This window comes from Podarcis bocagei, assembly GCF_964188305.1.
Source record: "Podarcis bocagei genome assembly, chromosome: 11".
Taxonomy (NCBI): Eukaryota; Metazoa; Chordata; class Lepidosauria; order Squamata; family Lacertidae; genus Podarcis; species Podarcis bocagei.
In genome coordinates this window covers 55398782-55414202 of record NC_138136.1, presented here as the reverse complement: position 1 = coordinate 55414202, position 15421 = coordinate 55398782, and the positions used below count along the sequence as shown (strand labels likewise).

General features: G+C 40.0%; 1 protein-coding gene across 6 annotated transcripts in view; it reads right to left on the bottom strand.

The window, feature by feature from the left end:
• Positions 1–15421, bottom strand: part of DYM (dymeclin) — a 169420-nt gene that overhangs the window by 25709 nt on the left and 128290 nt on the right. For all 6 annotated transcript variants that reach the window (XM_081212836.1, XM_081212841.1, XM_081212837.1 and 3 more), the window contains one exon: positions 10254–10367. In XM_081212836.1, coding sequence (XP_081068962.1) covers positions 10254–10367 — 114 coding nt within the window. The remainder of the gene's footprint in view (positions 1–10253; positions 10368–15421) is intronic.

The following is a 15421-nucleotide window of genomic DNA, read 5'->3' as shown; positions in this document are numbered from 1 at the left end:
TTACCTGCTTTAAAATAGTGTGCAGTCATCCTCCCCCTGCCCCCCCAAAGCCCTCTTCATTTGTGTGCATAATCTGATCTACAGCGACAAAATTTTGTTTAGACCGTTAAACAGACTGTATTAGCAGGTGAAAGATTTTCAGCTTTGAAGAAGAAATATGTAAGAAAGAAAGGATTCCCAGTTTCAGGGATGAAACTGTTGGGGACATGGAATTATCAATTGGTTTATATCATGAGAATATAGATATTCAAACAAATGTCCTGAATCTTTACAATCTAAACAGAACAGGTTTTCTTTTCAGACGATGTCAGAAAGAAACTTGGAGCAAGACTAAGCCAGCTAATGTACTCCTGCAGTTTCTGAAGCTAGCAATAAACCAGATTTCGTCAGTGAGGTTTGGCAATAGGAGGAATCCTGTAACCAATTTCATTTCCTGATAAATGAATGGTCCACTGGGGAAAGTCAGCCAGAGAGTTTTGGAACTGCTGAGGGCTCAGACGTTGCTGAAGGACTCCTTGAAGGAGCCAGACTGTCTATTGCTTATCACTGCTGAGCCAAAGAGTACCATGCAAAACACTGCAACTGCCAGACTCCATTTAGAGCTCTTACTGAAGGACAATGCAATAGCACTTCACACACGTGTGGTAGCTCTTTAAGAATACGAAGAGGATGTAACACACTTCCTATAGTGTTGTTCTAAGTCAATGCACTGGAAATGCATGACTGTATAAAACAACACTCTTAGTTGGCTTTATTGCTCATTATTCATTTAAAAAAATAAGCCCCATATTTTGGGAGCAGGTTCTGAGATGGTACATTTGGATATATGTTTTGCTAGAGAAAAGATGTCCAAAGTCATCGATTTTGAAGCAACAGATAACTGGATTGCTTGGTAGGTTGCTACTTTAATTCCAAAATCCACAAAGATTCTCAAACAACAAAACCTCACCTTCAAAAAGAATAATTGGTATATCAGTTTCTGTATGTATGTGTATGAGCCTGATGACCCCTGAAAAGGAGAATATATAAAGTAAAAACAATAAACATCCTATAAAATTCAGGCCCTTCATAACACAAGTACATTTGGGCTTCGTAGGCTAGATTACTAGTTGAATCTGCAGTCAATTAGCTGCACCCTCAAGTTAGAAAAATTCCCAAATTCCCAAGTATAAACTGTTCTACTTATAAAAAGGCACATCCAATAAAACTGTGTGCACAATTCATATAGAACACATTTTTTCCCAGGATCTTTGGTTATTCCTCCAGCCATGTAACAAATATAATTAGGGTGTAACTATTTAGGAGTAAGATCAACAGAAGAATACTGCTGGCTTCCACCACTTAGTTAACTGGTGTGTCAGTTTACACGCAAATTCATGGCTCATTTCTGATGTACTTAGTCCATAGTGCTGAACTGATATATGAGAATTGCCATGGCAGTTCCAGATCTACAGGATTTGGTCAACAGCAAGTAGCCAAGACAGATGTCCTAGAAATTTTATAAGCAGGTTATGACGGTGTTATCAGTCACTTGTAAAAGCTTGGAATTTGATAGTCGAGGTATGGGATCTCTGAACATGCATGTTCCCCTTTTAGCTATCCTGACTAGCAGCCACAGAGAGCCCTACCCACCTTGTATTCAACCGCAACTCTTAAAACGCATTGCTGCTACCTGTCACCACAATTAATTGCGTACTATGTTGATGGCACATTATACGAAGAAGTCCTTATTTATCTTAAACTGCTGCTTATCAGTTTCTTTCAATGGTTTTCTCCATTTCCCGCCCATATTTTTTTCTGCATTCTGAACTACAAAAATAACAAAGAACCCCATGACACTTTAGAAACACATATATTGCAGTTTAAGCTCTTGTAAGCCAAATACTCTTCATTAGACGTGACAAAACTAAGCCCAAAACCTCATCTTTAAGGTGCTTTGGCTGCAAAGAATTGACATGGTTACCCCTCTCAAAACTACTTCGCAACCATCTTTTCTCTCTCTTCTAAGGTAAAACGGATCCAACTATTTAAGTCTTTCTTTTTAAGAAAGATGGTCTTGCTTCAAGATCAAACTCCTGTACCCTGAAAACAATTAGTGGTAGCTCATAACCTTTACGAGCTGCAGTTCTTTGAAATGCTAAGCAATGACGCCTCACATTCTTGGACACTGGACAGGAACAGGGTTGAAGATCTATTTACTCTTGGTCTACAAAGAAAATGTTTTATGGAGGGGGCTCCTTGCCTTGCAAGTTGGAAAGCCAGATAATTGTATTCCATTGGAGAACTCTGTGGCATGCTTACAGTAAAAACCTGATATTATCTCAAGGAGTTTCAGTGGCAGAAATTCAAGTGCGTCTTGCTAATGCACATTTTCCTGTGTTGCAATCGTGAAGTGATGTTTGCACTCCTTTTCAGTGGGAGAGCCAGAAAAGCATTAGGGCATTTTATAGCTTTAATGCCAAAATGGCATGCAGAATAAAATTGCTCCTTCTTTCTTGCATAGGTCAGCAATGCTAGTAAGTTGTCTTAATTCTTCTCCTACCGAGATGGTCCCCCCCCCCTTGACATCGCCTTACCATAAGACAAATCCCACAGTGGGCCCTTCAACCAAATGGAGGTAGAAATGCTGTTTTAAACTCTGGAACTAACTGACAGCTACAGTATAAAAGCAAACCTCAGGTGATTGAGTTCTCATGTTTAGCCATATTTGAAAAATGAATTTCCTACAGCCCTTCTACGGATTCTCCTCCTTCCTTGAAGTCTACGTTAATATATGTTGATTTTCAGACTCAGACGATACCTGGGGTGAGGTGGAGTGAATGTCCTCCTTTTCAAATTTTGAGAGTAATATATAAATAAGGTTGCAGTTACAACATGAATGAGCTCTCTTTGGGAGAGTCACACAGAGGTTGTGGATGTCATGATAAACACCACTGCTGTAACATCAAGCAATCCTTTGACCAATATTGTATTTTAACGTAACCAGTACCTTATGTGGAAAAAGGACTTATCTTCATAAGAACAAAATAAACCAATCCTTGGAATGAGAAACAATTAAATAATTCCTTTCAGAGGTTTACTGGAGAAGGTATTTTACTGGGTGTGTTGGTGGCATTTAAAAATTTCAAGAAATGAAAACACAAAAGCTATTATTTTAGTCTATGAACGTTCTACAACAACTAGCCAATGTATGGTTACTTTAGATTATTATTATTTTTTAAAAAAAGTTCAGATTTCAGCATTGTGGATTGCTGCATGGAAATAATGTTTAATAATGTGTTCTCTTAACCAACAACTTCATATCAACATATGAAGCTACTTTGTACAGGGTGAGGCCCCAGTCCATCTACTGCAATATTGTCTACTCCAGGACTGGGGAGCCATTGTTCTTCTGAGGGAAAGGGCATGGAGGACAGTCCTGAATGGATGGGGCCAAAGTATGCACACACTATTGTGTCTCCATTCCTCCCCCCCTCTCACAAGTTTTTCTCCATGCTGCACTGAGAAAGGGACTCCTCTCTCTCGCCTTGCAGCTTGGGAAGACAGCTGGTGGGGCTGCTCAGTGGAGTGCTCAGGTCTTGCTTCACTAGCTTAAGTCCCTTCACTTCTTCAGCAGCAGCATGGAAGGGGACTGGGATGGCAAACCATTGGCCACTGGGTAGGCCAAGCAGAACCCCTGACTGGCTTCTGTACTGGCTGCTGAGGAAGTGGCTGATCTCAGCTTGGCTACATGAGATTTAAGCACAAAAGTTATGGTGCTGATGATTGCTTTGTGGTGGACAGAACAGTTTCCAGGGTGGTAAAGGTGAACTTCTCAATAGGATTTCAAATTCATTCTCAACAGCAATGGCTCTTAAGGAATCTTCCTCTCAGAATGTTTGTTTGAAGAATTCCAGAGGTAAAGATTCAGAGTTAGATTTTAGGGGCAAATGCCCACCAAATAGTGCCTTGGATGCCACTTTTGTTGCAATTCAAGCTGAGGTGTCCAATGCAGTGCTTTTCTATGCTCTTTTGGACCATTTTCGGTTTATGTGCACAGGACTCCAGCACTAATAATAATAATAATAATAATAAAATTTTATTTATACCCCGCTCTTCCTGGTTCAGGAAACCGGGCTCAGGGTGGCTAACAACAAATTTAAAACACTTAATTGATGCTACAAAAAAAGCATAGAATACGCTATAAAGCATAAAAGGTAAAGGTAAAGGTACCCCTGCCCGTACGGGCCAGTCATGTCCGACTCTAGGATTGTGCGCCCATCTCACTTAATAGGCCGGGGGCCAGCACTGTCCGGAGACACTTCCGGGTCACGTGGCCAGCATGACGAAGCTGCTCTGGTGAGCCAGCACCAGCGCAGCACATGGAAACGCCGTTTACCTTCCCGCTATAAAGCAGTACCTATTTATCTACTTGCACTTGGTTGTGCTTTCGAACTGCTAGGTGGGCAGGGGCTGGGACCGAAAGACGGGAGCTCACCCCACCGCGGGGATTCGAACCGCCGACCATGCGATCGGCAAGCCCTAGGCACTGAGGTTTTACCCACAGCGCCACCCGCGTCCCTATAAAGCATAAATAACAATAAAATAAAAAATCAATTTATGATGCAATTGGTGCCTTGCTTCTCTTGTCACCTGTCCATTTTATTTACTTCATAGAACTTACATACTGCTTGATTTTAAGAAAACAACAACCCCAAAGCAGCTTGAGAGAGGCAAGCATCACCCACTGAGAAGCCATAGCTCCCAATAAAATATCTGTGTCCCAATGAACTAATTTTCCTGATGGCATCAATTTGACTTGCTTTCTGAGAAAATTCTCTCTTGGAGCTGGCATGATTCCTGTATATTGGGATCATGAATTTGTTAGTTGTCACTATAATGCTCTTCCATTTGCTATTCATCTCTTTAGCACATCAAAGAAATGGTTTCTTATAAAATACAGGTACACTTTGAAGCCACCAAGCAGGGAAACCAGGCTGTGCATATGTAAACATACACACACAAACACACACACAAACACAGAGAGAGATCAGCATTTTGGATTGTTGGAGACAAAAAGAATCTGCAAAGGAATGGGCTAGAAAAGCCCCCCCCCCCCAGCCCTGGCCTTTGGCCCTATTTTTAAAGAGCAGGCTTTAGTGCTCTGTTAAGCAGAACAAGTTTCAATAAATACTACATACTTCATGCCATGCTGGCAAGGGGCAACGTAAGAACATATTGGAAAGCATGTTAGAGACATGAAAGAGAAAAGGAAGGAGTAAAAAACTAGGCAACACACTGCGAAATAAAACTGGGAAATTCAACAGAGGAAAACCATTTGTAAAATAAATGTTTTCTCTTCAAATGGCTTACCAGCGGGAAGTTTCCTTCAAAAGCATTTAAATGTGATCTCTTAAATGTTGCTCATTCTATGAACTCAAATGTCAGCTTCCAGTTAATAACGTCTGGCATTCAGAACAGGTTTTCCCACTTTAAAAAAAAAGTGCAGCTATCTTCTGGCTAACTTCCCTGAAAACCCTGAGATAACTTCCAGACTCCAGACACAGTCTCACTCCTCTCAGGCTCTTAATCCTCAAACTACAGATAATTTCACCCAAAGGGAGAGAGAGAGGGAAAAAAAGACTGTGAACTTGGGGCTGGGGGTGGGGTAGACACTGAAGTCAATTTTCAGTTATCACTCTGATCTTTAAATTACTCTTAATAATAATCTTCTGCAATAAAACAAGGAGCCTGTAATGTGGGCTGCCTGTCTGCAAAGGAGACAGCTCTATCTCTGAAAGCTGCGGCTTCCACCTCAAGACCCAGGCGCATTAGCTTCATTTATCTCCTTCCACAGGGTGAGGGAGAAATCCAAGACCTGGTTATTTCAACACCTGCTACTTTATCTCCCACAGCTTCTGCTGGAATCTTCTAAGAAGGCTAATTACCCAGTTTGGACTTTCCCTACCCTGCATAGCGCATGGCCAGGAGCAGACACTTTAAAGCAACAGCTAATTATAATCGCGTTTATCTTGAGCAGCAGTCAGGTGAAGATGCTAGGGGAGTTTCCAATTCTCAGACACTTGACTGTCAAACACGTCCTCCACCTTCTTCCTCCCAAATGTGTGCCATGATGCGTCTCTACGCAGGGTTCACTTTGACACCAGATTCCTTCGACAGAACGCCAGAACGGTTTGACTGGATCCAAACCAAGAGTTGACCTACTAGCCTAGCACTAAACCTACTAGCCTGGCATCTAATCTTCCTCAATGTAGCCTGGGGCCTGCCTACTCCACAAAGTGTGTGACAAACACACATCACATGTGCTCATTGGGAAAGCAAACAAACATCTGACAAATGTATTTAGTTACATCTGCAGTATAAATGCTCTCTTCTCAATTATCCAAACAGCAGCAAATCCTTGTTATCTTAATTCACAGTGTGTTTCCGTGTGGGAGGATAGTCTGTTTTTATGAACTGCCAATGGTTGAAGGATTCTGTTCATTCTGATGCAACGTTTTGTGGTCCTTGGTGAGATTCTGCAGAACATACACATAGAGATATTGGGGATCAGCTCTCTATCTAACTTTTTAGGAATAGGCCAGTGAGTACAATTCTAGATTCATGTTGGGATATAATGATGGCTCCGTCTCCAAAAATGTCAAGTGAAAAATCGAATTAACATTCTAGGAGGCCTTCTGTTCTTATAACTGGGTTTCTAACACAGTTCTGCCTTTAGATCTGAGGGTTTTATTTTGTTATTTTCATTCTGTAAAATGACCCACATAGTTTCTGAAGGACTTTTTATTCAAATTTGAGAAGGGAAAAAACTTCTTCTTTTCAGGGGTGACAGGAAGTAAAGCAGTATTGGGGAACCTCAGGCCCACAGGTCTACTGAGACCTACCAGGCCTCTCCATTTGTCCCATGTGTAGTTTTCACTAAGCCACATCCACCTGCACATAATCTGATATCAGGTGCAGGGCCATATTATATATGAAGAAAGGTACAGTTTGGTGCCTTTTGAATTTAGAACCCTTTTCCTGAGTTGTACCAAACCAGAATAGACCCACTGAAACTGATGGAGCTAATAGTAGATAGGTAGCCGTGTTGGTCTGCCATAGTCAAAATAAAAAAATTCCTTCCAGTAGCACCTTAAAGACCAACTAAGTTAGTTCTTGGTATGAGCTTTCGTGTGCATGGGTATCTGAAGAAGTGTGCATGCACACGAAAGCTCATACCAAGAACTAACTTAGTTGGTCTTTAAGGTGCTACTGGAAGGAATTTTTTTATTTTGATGGAGCTAAGTTAGTCATGCCCATTAAGCTCAAGTGGTATTCAATGAAGTTTTACTCAAGAGCAGACCCAGGAAAAATAATAAGCATGGCTATGTTTGATAAATGCATTGCAGTGGGTCTGCTCTGAGTAAAGCTCAGTTGAACAACATACAAAGGCTCTATGCTGAGTATGACAATCATGGGATACAACACTCTGTCACCAAATTTAAGACACACCCAATTACAGCTGGAGTTAGAAGTGCATTTAGAGTGTGCACTTGAGTCTTCACTTCTTGGCGTTACTCAAATTCAAGCCCAGCTGCAAGGCGACAAAGGAAGAATCTGGGAGTATACCCTAAAATATGCTCCTAAAGGTAAAGGGACCCCTGACCATTAGGTCCAGTCGTGACCGACTCTGGGGTTGCAGCGCTCATCTCGCTTTATTGGCCGAGGGAGCTTCCAGGTCATGTGGCCAGCATGACTAAGCCGCTTCTGGCGAACCAGAGCAGCGCACGGAAACGCCGTTTACCTTCCCGCCGGTGCGGTACCTATTTATCTACTTGCACTTTGAGGTGCTTTCGAATTGCTAGGTTGGCAGGACCAGGGACTGAGCAACGGGAGCTCACCCCGTCACGGGGATTAAAACCGCCGACCTTCTGATTGGCAAGTCCTAGGCTCTGTGGTTTAACCCACAGCACCACCCGCGTCCCAAAATATGCTCCTAATACTTCCTTTAATGTTGAATAACCTGGTAGCAGGTGAATAACTGGTGAGTCTCGGTGCTGTCAAAATGGACAGTGGGGGAGTATTACATTTTAAATCTAAGTACCCACCTCTGAAGTAAAAGGTAGCAAGCTCCAAAAGTGCTTGCGTACCTTTCTTTTGAAAGTGTGGTATAAAGGTTCCCTATCCCAAAAACCTAAAGTAAAGAGTTCTTGCTACAAAGTGCTGCAACCTTAAAGGACTAGATAGCTTACATACCGGAAAGCAGAAGGAAATTGGAGACAGTGTAGAAGTGATGGGGCCACAAATTTTAACTAGAACTATGGGCCATGAGATTATTTTATTTAATATTTTTTTATACCACTTGGTTGTAATAAACCTCTAAGTGGTTTACAAGAATTATTGAGCAATTAAGAAACACCCCTCATTTACCTGGGAAGCCAGTTCACAGTCTCAGGCCACTGGACATCCACACACTGGTCCAATGGATGAGTAGAATGCATTTGTGCAAAATCCAATTTACAATGTCTCAAACAATGTGACAGATCTCCTAGAGAAAACTGACCACAGAATCTGGATCAACCATAGTGACATGGATACACCTTGTTGAAAAATGCCAGGGGCACAGAAGGAAGGCACGTTCTCATTTCCTCACCAAGTGTAGGGGAAAGAGTGAACTATTTGGTCCGGGCTGCTATTTTACATTCCAGTGTGTTTTTAATTTATTTGAGTTCGTTTCCATGCCTCTGAGCTTCAAAACAGGGAAGGGCAAAATGTATATAAATACAACCCACAAATTGCTGAAGAGGGCAGAGACCATCCTGCTGTCTCTCAGTGCAGACCCAGGTCATTGAGCCCGCGCTTCCACAAGAGCTGACCACCATTGGCAGGACTGGCAGCAACAGCAGCAGATATGTCCTATGCTTATAATATTTTATTCTCTTGCTAATTATGCTGTTTTAAATGTGCATTTAAAAAATGACTTCCTTTAGTAATGTTTTCTTTTGAAAGGTTTAAGATAAAACTTTTTTTTTGTTAACTTTGATGCATCAAATGTGCATTCTGTAGTTTACCTCCTTTGTAACATTTTATTCTGAAATATTTAAAATAATATTTTAGTTTCCTGTTACTTTGTTGGCCTAAATGTATACTTTAATGTTTGACTTTCTTTAGTAATTTTTATTCTGGATTGTTCTATTTGACGTTTTAATGTGTTGTAAACTGCTTTGATGTATTTTTTCTTAATTATATAAAGTGGCATAGGAATGAAACGAACAAAAAATAAAATAAAATAAAAAGCTATATACAGTGGTATCCTGGTTTTAGAACAGCTAAGTTTATTAACAACTTGGAAATAGAAAGCTGCAAACCCAGACGTAGGTGTTCCAGTTTGTGAAATTTGCCTTTGAAGCAGAACGTGTTCCGCTTCCTGTTAAGTGTGTTCCATTTGTAAATTGAGTCCCCCACTGCTAATCAGAGGCTTTCTGTTGAGTCTGTCAGCTGTTGAGTCCCAAGCACCCACACAACACAGAGGTGATTTTTGGAGCTTTTGTTTTTGCTATTTTTTGCGTTTTTTGTTTGCGTGGCTTTTTCGCTTTTTTGACTGTGACTTGTTCTTTGTTTTATGGGACTGACTGGTGACTGTGGCTTGTGACTTTGTTTTTGTGACTGTGTGGAACCCAATTCAGCTACCGATTGATTTATTGATTGATTGTGTGACTGCAGAAATGGATAAAAGCCCCCCATCCAAACAATGACTATCATCAGTGCACGTAAGAAATATATATTTTTAAAAATTTTATCATCTACAATACTGCCTTATTTATTCTACAGTATAGTACACTGATTATTGCTTTCATTTTATGGATCAATGGTCTTGTTAGATAATAAAATTCATGTTAAATTGCTTTTTTAGGGGTTGTTTTTAAAAGTCTGGAACAGATTAATCGCTCCGGAAAGAATTAAGTTTGGGAACCAAGGTACTACTGTAGTCACAAGACATCTCTAGTAGCAACATGTGCATATAATTCATTAGGGTTCTTGAAGAAGCATACAGTCACAGAAATGATAATTTCTACACCAATGTTATATAGCCATTCATTCTTTTTCACAGCATGCTTGCGCATTCCGTTATAGATTAATAATCCATACAAACACCGGAACTCAAATATAGTAGAACTCTACAGCAGGCAATGCTGTAACCTAAAGAAAGAAAATTATCCTCAAAGTGCTGCTTTGTGGCATGCTACACATTGACTGGTTTTGTTAGCACTCACCCTGAGCCTGTCTTTGGGCAGAGCAACAGCTCCTTGCTTGATGATTTCCAGAACTCTCTCTACAGACAGCTCAGCCCCAGCCTGCTCAATCCTGGAGCTAAAGAAGCTGATCACCTGGAATGGAACAGGGAAATATATATTATATATACACACACACATACACTTCTGTCTGTAAATAAGTGGAAGCACAGGTTAATTAAACAATGTCAGGGTATCTGCCAACTAGATTTTTTCCCCCAAATTTTTTTTTATTGGTTTTTACAATATTATCCACAAGGTATTTTTTTAAGGATATAGAAACCTACCCAGCTGATTTATGACAGTGAGTCATTTCTTAATTGAGATTCTTCAACTGTCAGGTATAAATGCTAGATTAAAAACAGTATTTAGCATTTGTATTCCAGGTAATTTAAGCACTATTATTTCCACATCTTCAACTTGTTCCTATACACTATGACTATGATCCAAGAATGTACACATGCATACTTCAGCAATACTGCATAGCAGCTAAAAGACCGCAAAGTTCAGCGAATTTTCAGCTTCTGCTCCTATCTGCCACATGGCTTTTTTTGACTACTGAAGCAGGAACAAAGTTTCCTAAGAAAACAGGAAATCGCAGGAGTAATGATTGCTTTGGGTTTTTATTTAATCTTCATGATAATTCTCAGAACCATGAAGACTACATTGGCTAGTTTATCTTACACACCAAGGCCTATACGATAATGTTTTGCAATATCACATAAAGGAAGGTAGATCTAGAAATGCCGCTGACACATCTCTAAACATGCAATCTTGAGAAGTTAGGTAGACCTATCTTAAGAAGAGAAACAATGCCCATGTCATTGAAGGCAGTTAACATTCCTTTGATAATCGTAGCCAAGGACTAGGAAATGGTTTACTGCATGGCAATAATGTTCTTGGGATGCTTTTGCAATGCAGAGCTAGGCACCCAACTGAAGCTGTTAAGCCTAATTAGGCCCTTACAACCTATTAGTAAAACAAAAGAGAGCTGATGGTTTGATTACTCCAGGATTCAAATGAGACATACTGTTGCTGCAGGCAAGTACAGAAATTCTCTTTTGGAGTAGGGAGACCTGCCAGGCTCGCAAAGAAGACTTTTCAGAATATGCTTAAAGTAGAAAGTGAACAAAATTCAACAGAAAAGCATCCCTTCCTGTAAAGAAATAACTGCTCTGCTGATCCTAATTACCGTCAACTGCAAATCCTAAGAAAATATATTGTAAAGGTTTTAATTACCACAAACCTTAACCTTAGCAGATCTACCCTTCTGGTAGACCTGTGAGTCGGTACTTCTGTTCTGAGCATCCTCAGAGCTGTTTCCTTGAAGGCCACACCTCCAACAAATTCAAAGCACATAGGTGGATGAGGCCACCTAGTTTCTTTTCACCACCTCCATTCTCTTTCTTCCCCCTACCTCTCTCCTTCCCATTAGAGTGCTTAAAGCATTTCACATACATTATCATAGTAATCCAACAACACATTTGCAAGGTATGTCAGTTTATCCTCATGCTGTGGTGAGAGGGAGGCTGAGTCAGAGAGCAGCTTGCCTAAAACCACCTACTGAGTTTATGGCAAATGTAAGATTTTAATAGTGGACTTTTCATTCATCAGTGCTATACAAGCTCTCATTATTATCATCTTTTTGGTGGCAGGTAAAAGTGATGTTTATTAGTGCACTACCAAAGTTTCCTGTGGCTGTTTTGGGGTTGTTTTGTTCTGTTTTTAATGGTAGAATGTAGCTGCGTTTAAGTTTTAAATTTCTTGGAAGTTTCTTAGAATAATAAATAAAAATAAAAATAACAATACAAGCCCATGAAAAAGAAGGTAGAGGGTAGACCCACATACACAGATTTTGCAGTGTTCAATGGTAATGTATTGGTCTTGAGAAAGCTACTCTCTAATGGTATCGGCTGCTCAGGAATTGCAAGTAACTTCTTATTTTAATGCAATAAGTCTTATTAAGTCCCCATAAATTAACAAATCTGTGTTCACAGTAAGTTAACATCTTGCCTACAAAGACATCCTTAAGAGCCAACAGCTAGCAACTGCAACAAACAGCTGTAGTCATTCTTAACTCGTTTGATTCCCCCCACACACACACTTTTTGAAATGCTTTTCAAGTTCCTTATAAGAATTACCCATCTTGCAGGAAGATCCTCAATACAACAAAAATAATAAGTAACCAACTTTGTGTAACATTTAGGATATCAGTACACCATTAACAATTACCAGTAAGAAAGTGTATATCACACCTCTCAAAATGGGAATCCATTTACTTCTGGAACAGGCTTGAGCAGTAAATGAAAACAGAAATCATTCTATTCCTGGTTGCTAAGTGAACCATATGTTTTCTATCTGCACAAAATCAGAGTTGTAGCTCAGTCCCACAAATCCAGGCCGAATTATTCTTATATTATGCAAATAATGCAGGAATACCCAAGTTTATGAATATGAGCAGCACAGCATACCTCATTTGTGTAGGTATTTTTTCTCTGTCCCAGCCAAACTTCCAGGGACCGTTATAGGGTAATGCGCAATCTTCCAGCTGCCCTCTTTTACAACACCAGGGAATACTGACATCCACTTCAACTAGAGAAAAGTGATAGCTCAGACGGTAGAGCATGAGACTCTTAATCTCGGGGTCGTGGGTTTGGGGCAAAAAGATTCCTGCACCGCAGGGGGTTGGACTAGATGATCCTTGCGGTCCCTTCCAACTCTACAATTCTATGATTCTATAACAATAAATGTTTTATAGGATGTATGGGAAAGCAGAACAGCTGATGTTCTGGCTTTTTCTTAATTGTTTTAAAGTTATATATTCTGCAACTCTGGTATTATTATTTTAATACACACACACACTTATTTTGATGTAAAACACGCCTGTAGATGGAAAGGCTGGTGGAAAATATCTTAAATAAATATGTTTGAAAAGATTGGAATGGCTTTTGTTTCTTTTTTAAACAGAAATGTCTGGCAAAATATTTCTATAAAATCAGTTTATCAAATAATGGCTGTAATGACATTTGACAGACTGCCTTACTGAAATATTTTAGCTAGACAGTTATTAATAAATTGTGATTTCCAGTGTTTAGTGTAGATCCAGCCTTTTCCAGTTATTGTTATATTTTTGGTTGGCTCTCAGATTCTGCTTTTTTGAGGGCTTTCAGACTTTTTTTTGGCATGTGTTATACAAGTTATCTGATGTTTATTGCACAAATAAGAATGGATGTATTTGTTCCAATAAACTGATGATAATATACCATCATTGCAATTGATGATGATTATTTTCCTATATAGGGTTTGATTGGGGGATTGGATAAAGCATTAGTGATTCATTGGCTGATAATGTTTTAATTAGACATTTTTTAGCTTTTTAAAATATGCTGTTTCAGGTGCCCCTTTTTGGCAGAGAATGCAATGTATAACTGATTAAAACAAGCGAATAAATAAATAAATAAATAAATCTCTCCTGCAGTAATCAGAGTGCCTGCTCTGCCACCTCCTGTCTTGTCTGGTGTCTCTGCAAGAGGAAAAGCAGATATTCTTATCACAGCAGCCTTCAAGAAAAGTATGATATATTAAAAAGCCTCCTTTTTCATTGCAGCTGCTGTTCTGTGCCACCTGATAGTTCCACAAGGGCTCATGAGAATAGAATTAGGAGTACAGTATAAAAAAACAAAGGCAACTTAAAAACATTTTTAAACTTTAGTGTTGAACTGTTGAACAGCTGACCTGATCAATTCAGAAACACAATAGTTCACCATAGGACTATCTAAATGGGAAGGTTGGGTGGAAGGCTAATAAATTTCATTGCCATCACTCCTTCTGTACACTTTCCAGGAGGGACAGCTGACAACCTGCAGGGGACGAGTTTGGTTCTGAGGCTCCCAGTTGCTTATTTATAACCTACAGTCAAACTAAACATGACACTGCGATATCTCTGACTGCAGATCTGTAATAAAAGCTGTGGAAGGACCCTCTAAATTCAATGTGCACTACAGCACATTTTTTTAAAAAAACAAAACAACCTCTCCCACTTTTCCTGATGGGTATCACTCCCCATGCTGCTGTTTGGCCCTCAGATGAAAAACCTACAGTTACTATCCTACCTCCACAGTCCTTATCAGATTCAGGCTTACATGGAGTTCAGCTATTAGGGATTATATTTTGGATAGCATTGCCAGTCCAGTTTGATAAGCTGCTTTGTCACTTTCTCAGCTGCTCAGCTGTTTGCACCTTGTGCATCTTAGTAATTAATTCTGGCAAGCCAATAGGTCCCTGAACTTTGTCACAAAGAGATCAGATCTTATACAGTGGTACCTCGGGTTAAGAACTTAATTCGTTCCGGAGGTCCGTTCTTAACCGGAGGTACCACTTTTGCTAATGGGGCCTCCCACTGCCGCCCCCCGATTTCTGTTCTCATCCTGAAGCAAAGTTCTTAACCCGAGGTACTATTTCTGGGTTAGCGGAGTCTGTAACCTGAAGCGTCTGTAACCCGAGGTACGACTGTAAATGTTTCTCTGGACAGATCTAAGAGCTCTGGATCTCTAAAAAATAAATTATTGTAATCGCACATCTGTCTAGTGGCAAAATCTGTTTGCTATGCTTTACTACTATAGTATAGGTAGCATCAGACAGAGAGATGAGACAGCAGGGGTAACTATTGCCTTGGCTACCTGGTCCTCATAACAAGTATGTATGACCTTGAATCTGAAGCATATTTGAATCTGAATCTGAATAGCATATTTTCTTCTCCCCTCTCCAACCTTTTGTGGGTGTTTGGATATAATGCTGCAGGCATTTATCTGTTTTTTAAAATTTCTGTACAATTCCCATAGGATTTAGATGCTTTATACATAAATGACCACTTTTCCCCTGTGTGTATGATGTGAGAACCACATGCATCTGCGCAAAAATGAAATAAAAACACAAATAGCTTTCCACAATGAATGTAACAATTGTAAAAGCAAAATCCACATCTACAAAAAGGAGTTTAAGAACCCAGCAGTTCAAAAGCACGTCAAAGTGCAAGTAGATAAATAGGTACCGCTCCGGTGGGAAGGTAAATGGCGTTTCCGTGCACTGCTCTGGTTCGCCAGAAGCGGCTTAATCATGCTGGCCACATGACCCGGAAGCTGTACGCCGGC